General features: G+C 47.4%; 1 protein-coding gene across 1 annotated transcript in view; it reads left to right on the forward strand.

Annotated features, from left to right (window-relative positions):
• Positions 1-2,097: 2,097 nt before the first annotated feature.
• Positions 2,098-13,851, forward strand: part of LOC146174415 (uncharacterized) — a 29,285-nt gene continuing 17,531 nt past the window's right edge. The window contains exons 1-2 of the mRNA XM_084585390.1: positions 2,098-2,459; positions 5,571-5,894. Of these exons, the coding sequence (XP_084441516.1) occupies positions 2,098-2,459; positions 5,571-5,894 (686 nt within the window). The remainder of the gene's footprint in view (positions 2,460-5,570; positions 5,895-13,851) is intronic.

The following is a 13,851-nucleotide window of genomic DNA, read 5'->3' on the forward strand; positions in this document are numbered from 1 at the left end:
AAGGGATTTACCTTATAGATCGGTCGCTTATTTTTAAAGAAAGAAGCGAACGCTAAGCGCGCATTCGGCGTCTGCGGAACTAGCCAGGCTTTGCGACTACCAGTTGTAAACTGTGCCTGAGCGCCACCACCTGCATGAAAGTACGCCATTCACAAGAATAAATAAGACCAAAAATGCGATCTCAAAGATTTCGGGATTTAAAGCGGCCGTCTCTTGCGTTGGTGCTCTTCGCCAGCTTCGGTAGGTGCACTGATAACTAAATTTATCACCCAGGACCGCCTCGAAGTGTCGCCATTTATAGGTTATCTTAATCTATCATCATTCGAGGCATGATCGAGCTGCGTTTCATATTTTATATTCATGTCTTATCACACATGCGCGTTAAATAATTCAAAGTCAAAATGTAATAAACTACCTGTATGTCATGTCCTGAATATAAATATGGGTTCTAGTGCAGGTTATTAAAAGGTAATTATTGTTATTGAGGTGAAAACACAGCTTGCTTCTACCTGACCGCATATTCCATGTGCAAAAAAAGACTACACTGAGACTTCGCCGCTATTTTTATCTGTGCAGAGCTCGTTGCATTTAAAACCAAATACTGAACGCCTCATTTTTATCCCACTACATTAACCGCTCCTAGTGCTTTCCTCCCAGAAAGAATTCAGTGGACTCTATAGATTAGCGCTTGATCCACAGCTCCAGTTGTATTCGGCAACCATATGATGACATCCCTGTCAGACATGTGATTTCAGCGGCATAGTCTTTTACCTCTTGTTCAAAAAAATTTTGTTCTGATGGCGCCCCTCAGCATACTCGATGCCCGTCAACAAAATATTCAAAGTATATTTGTACAGTTGAAGACTCAAAAAAAAAAAGGAATCGTGGCAAATTTATAAAAAAAAACTTTTTTCCAGTCCGTAGGAATCGGAGCCTAAAATTTGTTTGTCACATATTTTCAAAACCTTCACTTAATTTGGATAGGTGGCACATGTAACCGGAAATTGTACATGTTATCCTTACAAGAATGGATGTTTGCTAGGTAAGCAGATATTCGCCGGAACATGGATACCTTTATTGCACACGTGCAACTGTAGATGAAAGCCATTTTTCCATCTCTTGAGCTGCCTCAAAGGTCCTAAAACAAGATTTCTGCAACTCACTTGCTTCACACACGCGTAACAAGTCATGCACAAATTTAGCAAAATAGTAAACTGTTTGCGTACAGCTAATAGATAGCTCAAAATGAAAAAGAGGAAGAGAATAAAAATATTGTTTTTGACTCCGAAGTATCAGCGGCGTATTCATGCACGAGTATACAAATGTTGTCTGAATGCCAGCATGAGACCGACAAAACAACAATGAACATTTATTTAAAACATTGCCCCAGAATACCAGAATATACATCTATCAGATTAGACGCATTTTGGAATCGACGTAATACGGGCTCAAAACATACGATGACTATTCCCGCCAGGTAAGTGAAATTGCTTTTTGAGCGTAATCCTACAAGATTTGGGTGAAGGGTGGCTGTTCCTGGCTCTACGGGGCTGGAACTGTAGGTTAATGCCGCTTGCGGCGGGGGCTAGCCAGCCACCGAATTTTTATCTGTTATAGGCCGTCATTGCACCCGCCACCGCTTTGGTGGTGGACGACAGCTGTTGTTGCGGCGCGCGTCTTTCTCTCCTTCTTTTTCGTTCTTCTCTATTTTCTCTTCTGTCCCCACGAGGCAGCGAAGGTGTTGTTGTTGTTCTCCTCTAATGTGATGGCACATACAAGGTGGCTCAGCTACAGAGCCAGTAGCAGGCCCGTGCATTTTCTTTTCCTTCTTCCTACAGCCACAACAACAACAACTAACAAGTTCTCTTTAATGAATTTCTTTACTCGGCAAGGCTCAGAAGAAGAGATGGCGCTCCGGTGAATGTCTGGCCTTAGCACCTGCCACGAGATATCACGCGCAGAAGAAGAAAAGTGCATTTTTGGTAACATTGCCGGTGCCAACTGCTCCGTGACATATATTCAGACGCCACACCAGTTCTCTGTTTTGTTTTACTTTCAGCCTAAGGCACTCAGGGAGTTCCACTCCCATCGTGCCCTATGGAGTCAGTTGTACTGAGAGGCTTGGAAAAACGTTTCTCCGGGCGAGACGGGGAGGGCAGATGGAATTCGCCTGGGCGGCGATGGAGCGAGGAGTCGGAGCTACGTTGCAAGGAGTCGAACCAGATGACCACAGAAGACACAGAATGGTGGCCTCCCGAGGACACCTCCCATGCTGGCTTTTGGCTCCGCTACACCTCTTTTGTGGTCGGTCTCGCCGCCGCCGTATCGGCGACGCTGTTCATCCTTCCCGTCGTGCTTCTGGGCCGCATGAATGCCTGTCAGCCGGGCTGCTTCTCGCTGGATGTAGACTTGAGGCGTTCAATGGACAGCGGTGTGCATCCATGCGATGACTTCTACAGGTGAGAATGGAGATTCCGCTCTCAGGGCTTATTTGTTCGCCCGACGTTTCATAGCAAGCATGGCGCAAGTGATAGGGAGCGCTCTCTATTCCTCATTACATTACCTTGAGGATCAGATGTTTAAGCAGCAGCTCGTATTCGATGACAGTGAATATATTAGTTTTATTGTCAGTTCACAATAAGCATCATAATACCTGGAGCTTTCTCTCTAATGTCCCACCAGCTTGCTGCATTCACGAATGTTTTGCAAAGTAAAGTGTCAAGTTTGGCGTATGAGGCCCATTCAGACCGAGAGTAGGAGCGAGCCACCACTCATGGCGCATACAGAAGCGTACGTTTTCGATGTCTGGGGAGAGAGCAGCTAAAACCAAGTCCTGCGGGGCAAATTAATTTATTTTGAAGTGGGTGTATCGGATTGGCCACTCGACATGAGACGGCCACCGTTGGTACAAGGCGATCGTGTGTCATAACAAAATATCGTCTCCGACCAACGCAGCTCGAGCTTCAAGTGCGCGCGACAGCTGATTGCGAAGCACACAGAAGCTTACATCTTGGTTTGTATCAGCGCTATGTAGTTTTGTCTACATAGCCTTGGCAACGATTCAACCTCCAAGTGTTAACGCCGTCTCCCACCCCATTCCCCGTTTCTGCTGACTGCACAAGAAGGCACAAAAAGCTGCGGTACGGGAGTTTAGTGTTTTTTTCCGCTTCATAGCCGAGTTAAACAATATCTTAGCGAAACCGAGCGAGACAAGGGTTCTGTGTAGCTGCCACGCCGCATTTAGGCCGTTGCAGATAGCACTCAAAATTCAAATATAATATCATTCTGATGTTACTTGCTTACGGTGGTATTTGAAATTTTTTTCTGCTGTAGAGATGAAAATCAAGGCCGAAGATGACCGTGTTCCTTGTGTTTTAGCTTTCTTTCTCGTCTCACATTCTGCGCTATTTTAACCTATTTAAGAAGAGAGAACGATACCCGGTCAAATCGACAAAACATTGTAGGCATCATTTAAGACCTAGTGGCAGCGCGCTTTCTGGATGACAAGAGGGGCCGAAAATGAAGGTACAAGGGCCCGCGTTCCTTGAATGCTCGGGATCCAGGGTTGGTACTCGGAGGAGGAAGAATAAAACCTTTGGTTCAGTCAACATTGAACTGCTCCGAGATCTGTTTCGGGGTGGGGCTCTACAAATAGCCACCCTTGGACGTGTACGCGATTCTTTGACCTTTGCTGGAACAATGAACGGGCGCAGGACCCACTTTCTACACAGAGCTCCGAATAAGCGTGCAACTGGGTGTCTATTCCGCTGTCTCAGGACACGGCACCCTCTCAGCTGTTGCTGACCGCCAGCCTTTTTTTTTCGAAGAGCAACCCAGAGCTTTGGTTACACCAGGTAGAGGCCCACTTTGGCCTAGTTCGCACCAGGAATCAGTCATCACGGCATTCATGCGTCGTTCCACACTGCCTCTGACTGCGGCTGAAGAGGTTGCCAATCTCCCTACTGGTCCCGTTTCAAGCTCTGGGCGGATCTATACGACGCGTTTAAGGCTTCGCTCCTCGGGCGCAAAGTAGCGTTGCCGCGCGAGCGCATTCCGGAGCCTCTGTTCGCTGAGGGGCTGGGCAAATATCGCCACAATCGTCTGCTGCGTTGCATTTTGGGGCTTTTCGCCGCACAGGCTGAAACTAGAGATGACAGACTCCTACGCGAGCTCTTCCTCCACCGGCTACAGGGGATTATCCAGATGATCCTGGCAATTGACCTCTGCAATGGACCTTCAACTCGACACCTTAGCCGACAAAAACCCGAAGGTTTGTAACAGATCTCCACAGGTACCACCCTCAGCCCTACCGGACACTCCACCATGGCACTTACGCCACTCATCTACCCAATCAGGAGCCGACGACCACGTCAGCATCTGTCGATCAACTTTGCGATCATCTCGAGCAGGTGATCGCTGACGCATTTCCAGCCTGTCGAGGACCCTTCCTGCACCAACGACGGCGCACATCCTCCCGTTCCACTTCACAAGAGTGCAGGTCGGACTCGCCATCGCTGCCAACTGTCAATTGTTACCACCACCAATTCGGTGCCAACGCCGGCCACTGCCTAATTCCATTCTCTTAGGGCGGGAAGTATGCCGGCCGACCGCTAGTGGCAACAAGCGGTCACACCTCGAAAGCTATCGCCTTTTCTAGTCACTGAGAAGCTCACCGGCACCAAAATCCTGATTGATACTGACACCAAAGTCAGTGTCCTCACTGCTACATGCCACAACACTATTTTGAACTCATTCACCCATCTTAGCATGAACGACACGCGCATTCGTCTACAAACAGCGCTCCGTATCACTTAAAGGGCAACTCCGGGGGTTTTTTGACATTCGAATATTGTAGTGAAACTTTTACCATAGGTTCTCCTCTCCGTCCTGACGCATTCTACAAAATTTGGGCGCCGTACAATAATCCGTTCACGCGCAATACGGCTTTAAAATATGCCGTTTTCATGGCTTAAGTTGAGAGATTTCTGCAGGCAACAGTGAGTTTCTGACGTCACAAACAGTATACCGGCGTTACTGTTCACTTCCCGCGTGATTATGAAATTGTGGGACTTATATTGAACTACCTCAGACATTTTATGCAGTGCATCATGATGTCCATACTTTATTTTCACCATCCAACGCACGTACGAGTGTTTTTCTAATACTGAGTGTGACGTCACCATTTCGTCAAATGGGACGTCATTTCGGGCCGTGAAAGCAGTTTCGGTTTCGATTTGCTGTTTTTCTTTTTAAAAATACTTCTAATTGGAATTTTGGAAAGCGGTTTTTTGTGTTGGAGTCAGGACGTGCCGAGGAATGTAATTCAATTAAAAACACAAAATGATGAAAAAACCACCGGAGTTGCCCTTTAACGTGGGTCTCCTGTCGGGCGATTCGATGGAATCTCGTACTTGGTGACATCCGCACCTCTATCATCTACACCGACTTCCTCACACAATAGTTTCCTTGTCGACATCAAATCTCGTCGTCTGCTGGTTTCGACCTCTCGCCTTTGATCCAGGTTCTTGAAGAGCGGGCAACTCTTGATGCTGCTCCAAACTGTGGTGCAGTTGCCGATTCTCTTTTCGGCCCTTTACTCAGCGAACATCCTACCCTCACAGCCCCACCAGATATGACTCTGTTCACGATGAAGTGCGTCACCAGTTGGTTACTACCAGGCCGCCTGTGTTTCCAGCACGCCGACTCGCTCCGAAGAAGCTCAAGATAGCTCGTGGGGATTTTGAGCACATGCTGGAGCTCATCATCATTCTATCTTCTTCCAGCACTTGGGCTTCTCCACTTCACATGGCCCTGAACAAAACTGGAGATTTTCGGTCATGTGGCGACTACCGCTCTATTAACGCCCATATCTACCGGACTTCACAGCAGCCATGGCAAAATCAAATTTTACAGGATTGCGGGACCATCGTTTCCAGCCCATATCGCCAAATTCCTAAGGCCGCGAAAGATACTCCGAAGAGCGTCACGACAACACCTTCGGCCTCTTCGAACTCCTGCGGATGATCTTCGGAATACGGACCACAGCGCAGACATTTCAGTATTTAAAACTCCGTCCGTCAAACTCTACTTTTCGTTTTCGCCTATGTGGAAAACCTTGTTCCAGCTACACCATTGATGATCACTTGCACCATATTCGCCAGTTTCTCACTCGTGTATCTGATCATGGGATCATCTTCAATGTTGTTATGAATGAGTTCTCTGTGCGTTTTCCCGATTTCCTTGGTTATCATGTCGAATCAAGTGGCCTACGACCTCTTCCGTCCATGACACTATCGATCACATAATTTTCTCAACCCACTTCTGTTACTTCTCTAGCCAGTTCTTCGGTATGGTGCATTAACGCCAGTTCTTTCGCAAATATACCACATTGGTGACGCCCTTGGATCGTCTTATCATGGCGAAGTGCAACACGCATCCCTTAAACTAGGACAGTGACGCCAACAAATTGTGTGTCGCTGCCAGGCATGCTTTGCCGATGTAGCCCGGCATCTACACCTGGCAGTCCCCTCGCACTTATGATGAATGCTTCCGGTACTGATACGTGTGCTGTCCTCTATCAGCACACTGGTCACTAGTCAGCCTCTCGCATTTTTCTCCGAGCAGGTGACTCCACAAACCCTTTAGAGTGTATTTGGCCTGAAGTTACTCGCCATGTACCTTGCTGTCCATCACTTCTAACTTCTGGAAGGACGCGTCTTCACCATCTTCACCAATCTCAAGCCCCTGGCGTTTGACCATGTGTCAGCGTCTCTGCCAGGGTCATCCCATATATACACCCGGGAAGTTCGTCAGCTTTCCTGTGTATAGGAATCTACAACCCCAAAATTCCTGCTAATGCTCTTTGTCGCGTGGGTACCCTCACTTCGCGCCACCTAATTCACGGGTATCGCGTGTCTGCCGCCGAGGCTACTTAGACTGAGTTGACCCGGTTGCGAACATCTATATCGGTGCATCTGGTAGACGCGCAAATGGAAGGCGTAACGCTAAGCCGCCATACCTTCATGGATATTCCCTGCCCCTATACGCTTTCTTCTTTAGGTAAGAAAATCTTTCACAGCCTGCACGACTTAGCCCAGTGCGGCATTCATGCAACGCAAAAGCTCATAGCATCCTTCTATGTTTGGCCACAAAGTAACGGCAATGTTTGAGACTGAGTGCACGCCTGTACTGCTTGCCATTGAGCCGAGGTTTCGTCTGCAACTTCCTGTCTTCAACTTGACGCCCGCTTTGACACAGTCCATATTGATCTGGTGGGACTTCTACCTTGTCAATATCACCGATACTTGCCTGTGTGGGCCGGTACAGTCGTTCTTCACAGCCTACACCATTTCCCGATATCTCGAGTTCCACCGTCGCCTCGGCTTTCCTGTACACAGGGGTTGCCCTTTTGACAGTTTATCTGCCATTATTATGGACCGCGGAGGCCAGTTCATGTCACTCGTCTTCGCCAAATCCCTAGCCTTCTCGGCACGGTTCGCACGCGCACCTCTGCATACCACTCCAGACCGTCGGACTGGTCGATGGGTTTCCCCGCCACCTCAAGGAAGTACTCACGGCCCTCAAGTCGGCTACAGATTGTGGTTAGTGCCTGCCTATCATCTTATTCGTTATACGCTGAGCCTTCAAACAAGACCTCAACTCTTCCACAGCCGAGATTGTTGATAGAACCTCCTTATACCTACCGACTGACTACTTCGACCCTTCACCCTCCCGTCCTCACCCCACCGACTACAGACGCTTCTTTGTGCACTGTTCCGCATCCATCGACAACTACCGCCACGCCCTCGATCAACTCGACAGACCTACATCTCACGGGAGCTCAAACATGCTACCCATAGTTTGTGCGACAAAACTCGCACCGCCGTCCTCTTAAGCCACACTATTTAGCTTGTTTCGTACTCTGGACCAGCGTCCAACCTCGCATATCATCACTATTAAGAGATCGGCCGATACTGTCTCCTTGAAGTGGCGGAATCGTGCGTACTTCCGCGACACCTCTTTATCCATCGCCGCTTTTCTCTGCTGCACTCTGGCCACTTCCCCGTTCTTAATAGCACCCAGACACACTCGCTCATGGCTCTGCTCGCTTCGAGGGGAGCTCTGTGCCAGCGCCCTGTCTAGACGATGATAGGACCAGAAAAAGAAGGGACAAGGGCCGCGTGCCGAGAATGGCCAATATCCGGGGTTGTTACTGAAAGGGTGAAGAAAAAAGCCTTTGGTTCAGTCAACTTTTCACTGCTCCTGGTCGTGTTTCTAGATGGTGTGCTGACATGCGTCTATATTCGATTCACATGACAATCGTGACGTCATCGTGCCTGTATATATTTGGCTGCAATAAACAGACGAGGGTATTTCACTCTGGACATGCGCACGGATCTCGCTGCTTGTCGATTCGTCTCCGCTCAGTTTGGATGCTCAAGCTTATAGCCACCGGACGCTGCTACGACATCGTGTCAGAAGTTTGACGCTGTGACATGGGATAGAGGCAAAACAGCGAAAGATGGACGAAGCCTAAATCTTCACAGCAATGGGCATTCAACAGCCGCCACCACTAGACGTCGACAATATTTCGGAGTGGCTGGCATGGATTCAACATTTCGATGCCTATTGCTTTGCGTCGGGCCTCAAATAATGGTCAGAAGAAGCACAGGCATGGACGCTTGTCTATACTATGAGACGGCAAGCTCAGAAAATGTTTGCCACCTTCAATCTCTCGGACGAGGACTCGAAGAAATTCACGTCGTCAAGACGTTTCACACGTATTTCGTAAAGGAGATCAACGCCATGTATGAGAGTGCTTGCTTTTACAAGCGGCATCAAATAGCTAGTGTGTCAGTAGACCAGTTTATGACTTGCTAATCTTAGCGGACGGTGCGATTTTGGCGAATGTAAGCACTGACTCAGAGACAGGTTCGCCGTCGGACTGAGAGACGAAAAACTCTCAGAGTCACTACAAATCGACTCCAAGCGGTCCCTTTCGTCCGACCATTCAAAAGACGTTTAAACAATTTCAAGATTTCCCATCACATGTGGTTGAGGTAGCGTTCGCCTGACGTTCCTTCACGAAAGCTGAGGAGCGCTATGCGCAAATACAAAAGGAAGCGTTAGCCTTTACTTGGGCTGCCGAAAGATTCGATGAATACCTCAGAGGTCTCGACGTCGTCTTCAAAACAAACCATAAGCCTCTTGTTTCCTTACTAGAAAAAATACCGGTTGGTATGGTCCCGCCATAAAATTGGCGTTTCAGACTGCGGCTCATGCGCTACTTTTAGAGGTAATTTATATACCGGGGAAACATTTAGTGACTGCTTAGGCTGTTTCGCGAGCGCCAATCACTGGATGCATGCGAATAGCCAGAGAAGTGACTGTGTCAGAAGTTTCTTCGTGTGCGAAATCGTGCTTTTAGGGACTTGAAGCCGGATGTAAATTTTTTTTAAAGACTGAGAAAAGCTCAAATACCAATTCAGGTGCAAAGCCCTCCGACTGTTGCGTCGCCAAGTCTGGCAAGAAAAACCGCGGCTTCCTTCCCACCTCGCCCCTTATTGGCAAGAGCGCGCCTTTATATTTGAAGTCAACGGGTTGTTTTTAAAAGGAACCAGACTCGTAATGCCTCAGTTCCTAAGAAAAAAAGTGCTAGAAAAGTTGCACAACGGCATCAAGGCATTTCTAGAAGCCGAGCATTAGCTAAGGAGCTGGTTGGGGGCCAGGTCATAGCCAAGAGCTTGGGCAACAGGTGAGACTGCGAAACTTGCGCGCGATATGCTACTCAGAATGCAGAGGTGTTGATGCCCACTGCTACTCAGAAGTTTGCATGGGAGAGAGTTGGTGTTGACTTGTGTTGACCATCGCCACTGTTCAATTCTGGTGGATTATCTGTCTCGCCACTGGGATTTAGCGCTTCTCCAGTCAACTACAGCGGTAATCGTTGTAAAAAGTATGAATGACATTTTTTGCTCGTCATGGCACTCCGGAGATGGTAGGACACAGAGTGGAAAGCAAATTTTATGCTCTGAGTTTGAACGTTTGCTGTTGAGTATGGTTTCAGTGGATGTCACTGTAAGCCTAAGGCACCCGAAAGAAAATATGGAAGTGGTAAGTGTGGTGCATACAATCAAGCGATTTGTATTTAAATCGAAAGACTCCTACCTTGCACTTCTCGCATACAGGGCGACACCAGGAGCGCTAGGCTACAGCTCAGCAGAAGCCATGATGGGTCGACATCTTAGGACATGCGTTGTGATGGGACGTCAGCTGCGGGGCCCAACACAGAAAAGAATGAGTGATGTTACAGATGAGGATCATTCGAATTTAAAATTGCAAGGGCGTTACTACAGTCATCATACTAGGCATCTCGTTCGGTTGGAGGTCGGTGATCCTGTCTGTGTTCAAGACTTGGAAACCAGTGTCGGGGTAGTTAGTTGTGGAGCTCCCCGCGTTACTTCCTAGTCGTGCAGAACAAGGTGCTCTGCTGCACCGTAATCGACGACTGTTAAACCGCTTGCCAGTTTTCCGGAAAGCAGAAAGAAGCTACGTGTTTGCCTTTAGACATGGTCAGGAGGAGCCTGGTGGTTCAGTCAGGGGCGCGCGCTACCAGCGTAAACAGCTCTCCGGCCGATCGGCAAACACTGAACACCAGGTGCCTTCGGCTCCAGTCACGGTGACCAGGTCGGGAAGACAAGTCGCCCTCCCATCGCTGGGGATATAATGAGTGATCTGCAGTTTGTGTGCGCTCGGTTGAGCAATGCGGAAGTTCTTTCAACAGATTAAAGCTGTATATTACCTGGTTGTAAAGTTTTGTAAATTATTTTGTAGAGTAGTTAATGCCCCGAAAGGTGTGATAACAAGATTTATGATTTGTCTAAAAAGGGGGGTGTGCTGACATGCGTCTTTATGCTAGTCACATGACAACCGTGACATCATCGTGCCTTGACATATTTCGCTGCAAAAAAAACAGATGGGGGTCCTTCCCTCTGGGCATTCACATGGATCTCGTTGCTTGTCGAAGCGTCTCCGCTCCGTTGGGACGCAGTCGCCGCTACGACAGAAGGCGCTCTACAGCCTCTTCAGTGTGACAAGGCGCAAGGCTTTGGGTCTAGGTCTACTCTAGGGCTTATTTCACAGAACCATACCGATGGTACTGGGCAAAAGCGCGGCTTCTTTGGTACCAGATTGGAAGCGAGTAGCTCAACTCAGAGGCGATTGCTCGCGCTCGTAGCAAGCGCCGCTTGCCTTTCAAGCTACCGTCAGATGGCGTACGGTGGTGTTCGACGCGCGGCTGTTTCTGGCCACTCGCCCTCCTGGAAATGGGGATGAAGCCGCCATTGTTGCCATGGAGAAAGCAAGAACTAAAGACAAGACTTAGTGTATTTGGGTAGCAAGCTGGGCTGGTTCCCCGAGGGTAGGAGCTCGATTTGTAGGCAGTGTGGGTCTGTGTTTTCTTTAAAGCTAAAGAATTTGTTGGATAGAAATATGAATTTCATTGAATTATGGACAATTCTATTATTAAAGGTGTGCTTGAATCGCTCTAAGGATTTACTTGTAAACCATTTGTTATGAAGTTGATTCTGGTCTGGTTTGCATTATAACTTATTTACTTTGGTTCTGTCTGAGCTGACCGACAACTGTGGATGCCACTTATGATACAAAGAAGCTTTCATTTTAAAGAACAGTAGGAAATTAGGTATAGATTGAACCTAGTTTTACGAGGTAGAATCCTGCTCGACAAGGTTTTACATGGCTTAACTATTTTTATATGGTTTCCCAGGTCGAATTATTTGATGTTCAGGCTTCAATGACTCAAGACACATGTTAGCCCCTTAAGGTTGCCTTCTCATGCATCTATTTATTTACATAACGTAATTGTTTACTGAAAAGGAAAGGGTAGGGACCTATATCACACTGCTTCCCGCTTAAACCTGAAGCACCCCTTCAGGCAAGAGATGATGGTAGTAGTGAAAGCTGAATGAAAGAAAGCTGCCGTAGTAATGAGCTTGTCAATAATTTCAAACACCTGGAAATCCTAACGTCACATGGCGCAAGGACGCATCTCCGTTTCACCTCCATCGAAACGCTGCCACAGGCAACCGGTTCAAACCCTGAAATTCCAGTGCAGTAGTAGCATTTTAACCATGGAGCTCGCAGCGGGGCATTATGGGCAATATTTTTAAGAAATGGTTCACAGGAAAGGAAAGAGGCAGAATCTTGCACACTTTCTCTGTAGGCACCTGACCCGCGCCGTAAGGGAAGGGAGGAAGGTGGAAGTGAAAGTCGGAAGGGCAATAAAGTTTTAAGCTTGCTTTGGGAAGACGAAGGCGCAGTATTCTCACATTTGGGTGCACACATACAGTTCATTAAGCCAGGATCACAGTGCTTTTCATTTGCGATTTTCTTTCTTACTTTCTGCTTATAGCATTTAATACGGCTAGAAAAGCACAGTATCTTCATTCAAGGGCATTCTACCAAGCGTGATAAAATCCTTAGGCCATGATAGCAGTTTACACTGTAAAATTTTCCATAAGATGTAGGGCGATTCAAATTGACAGGAATATTAACTGGTGTGTGAAGTCACCTCGTGGTGCTGACAAAGGCCAACTGTTGGCTGGAGTAAGCACCTTTATGTTTCTGTCGTCGTTTTCTTGGCCGCTATTTGTTTTACATGTCAAGCCATGTCGCGGCTTCCTTCCGAAGGCACGTTCTTAAATAAATGGCATAGCAGTGAATTCTACAGTCGCATAAATGTATAATGAGTAATTCCAGCTAAATATACTGCTACACTGAAAATACGCTTGAATAATTCAGGCTTATATATGCGAATGCCCCGTTGGGTAAAAAGTGGAATGAAATCATGAGCTGTATGAAGGCAATCAGTGGCGGCCGCGAAGCCTTCAAATGCTATTTTAAACGACTGTAGGAAACTAACGAAGAAAAGGCGGAGGCTTGTTTTCAGGACTGAGAAGCAAGGAACACTCTGTCACTCAGGTTCTTCCGCATTACAACAGGTAACTGAGTTCCTTTGTGCCTCTCGCCCAGCGCACTATAATAATTTGTGCTCTACTGTTGCCCCCGTCAGTTCGGGGGTTGTGACAACAGGAGCACAATGTGTTTAGCAGTACTGCAAACAACTTGTCGAAGTATATGCAACTGAGTCATCACAACTACATTGTGGGGAAATAGCACACTTAGGAATCAAACAAACAAAGAAAGAAAGAAAGAAAGAAAGAAAGAAAGAAAGAAAGAAAGAAAGAAAGAAAGAAAGAAAGAAAGAAAGAAAGAAAGAAAGAAAGAAAGAAAGAAAGAAAGAAAAACAATAATTGGTTCACAGGAAGGGAAAGGCGCAGTATCGGTCACTCTTGCTCTGTGGACACCTGAACCGCGCCGTAAGGGAAGGGAGGAAGGTGGGAGTGAAAGTGGAAAGAGAAAGGGGAGCCGTAGTGGAGGGCTACGGAGTAATTTCGACCACCTGGGGATCTTTAACGTGCGCTGACATCTCACAGCTCACGGACGCCACTTCGTTTCACCTCCATCGAAACGCAGCTGCCAATTTTATTTAGTTTAATAAATGATGTAGTTTCTTTTAAATACTAATTACATTACACAGGTTGTAACGAAGCGCATCTCAGAGAGTTTGTATGCAGGCACGACAATGCGGCCATTTTATCATGTCCACGCTGTGCAAATATATAGATTCCTTGGCCTTTTTCGGCAGAGGCTCCTTTTCCATCGGGGTATCGTATCCGCATGGCGTCATTGCACTCACCGTCGCTACGGTGACGAATGATGGCCTTTTCGGCGAGCGTATATCTATTTCATTCAAGCAGATACGATACACCA

The sequence above is a fragment of the Amblyomma maculatum genome, chromosome 11 (assembly GCF_055883805.1).
Source record: "Amblyomma maculatum isolate TAMU_Amacu chromosome 11, ASM5588380v1, whole genome shotgun sequence".
Classification (NCBI taxonomy): Eukaryota; Metazoa; Arthropoda; class Arachnida; order Ixodida; family Ixodidae; genus Amblyomma; species Amblyomma maculatum.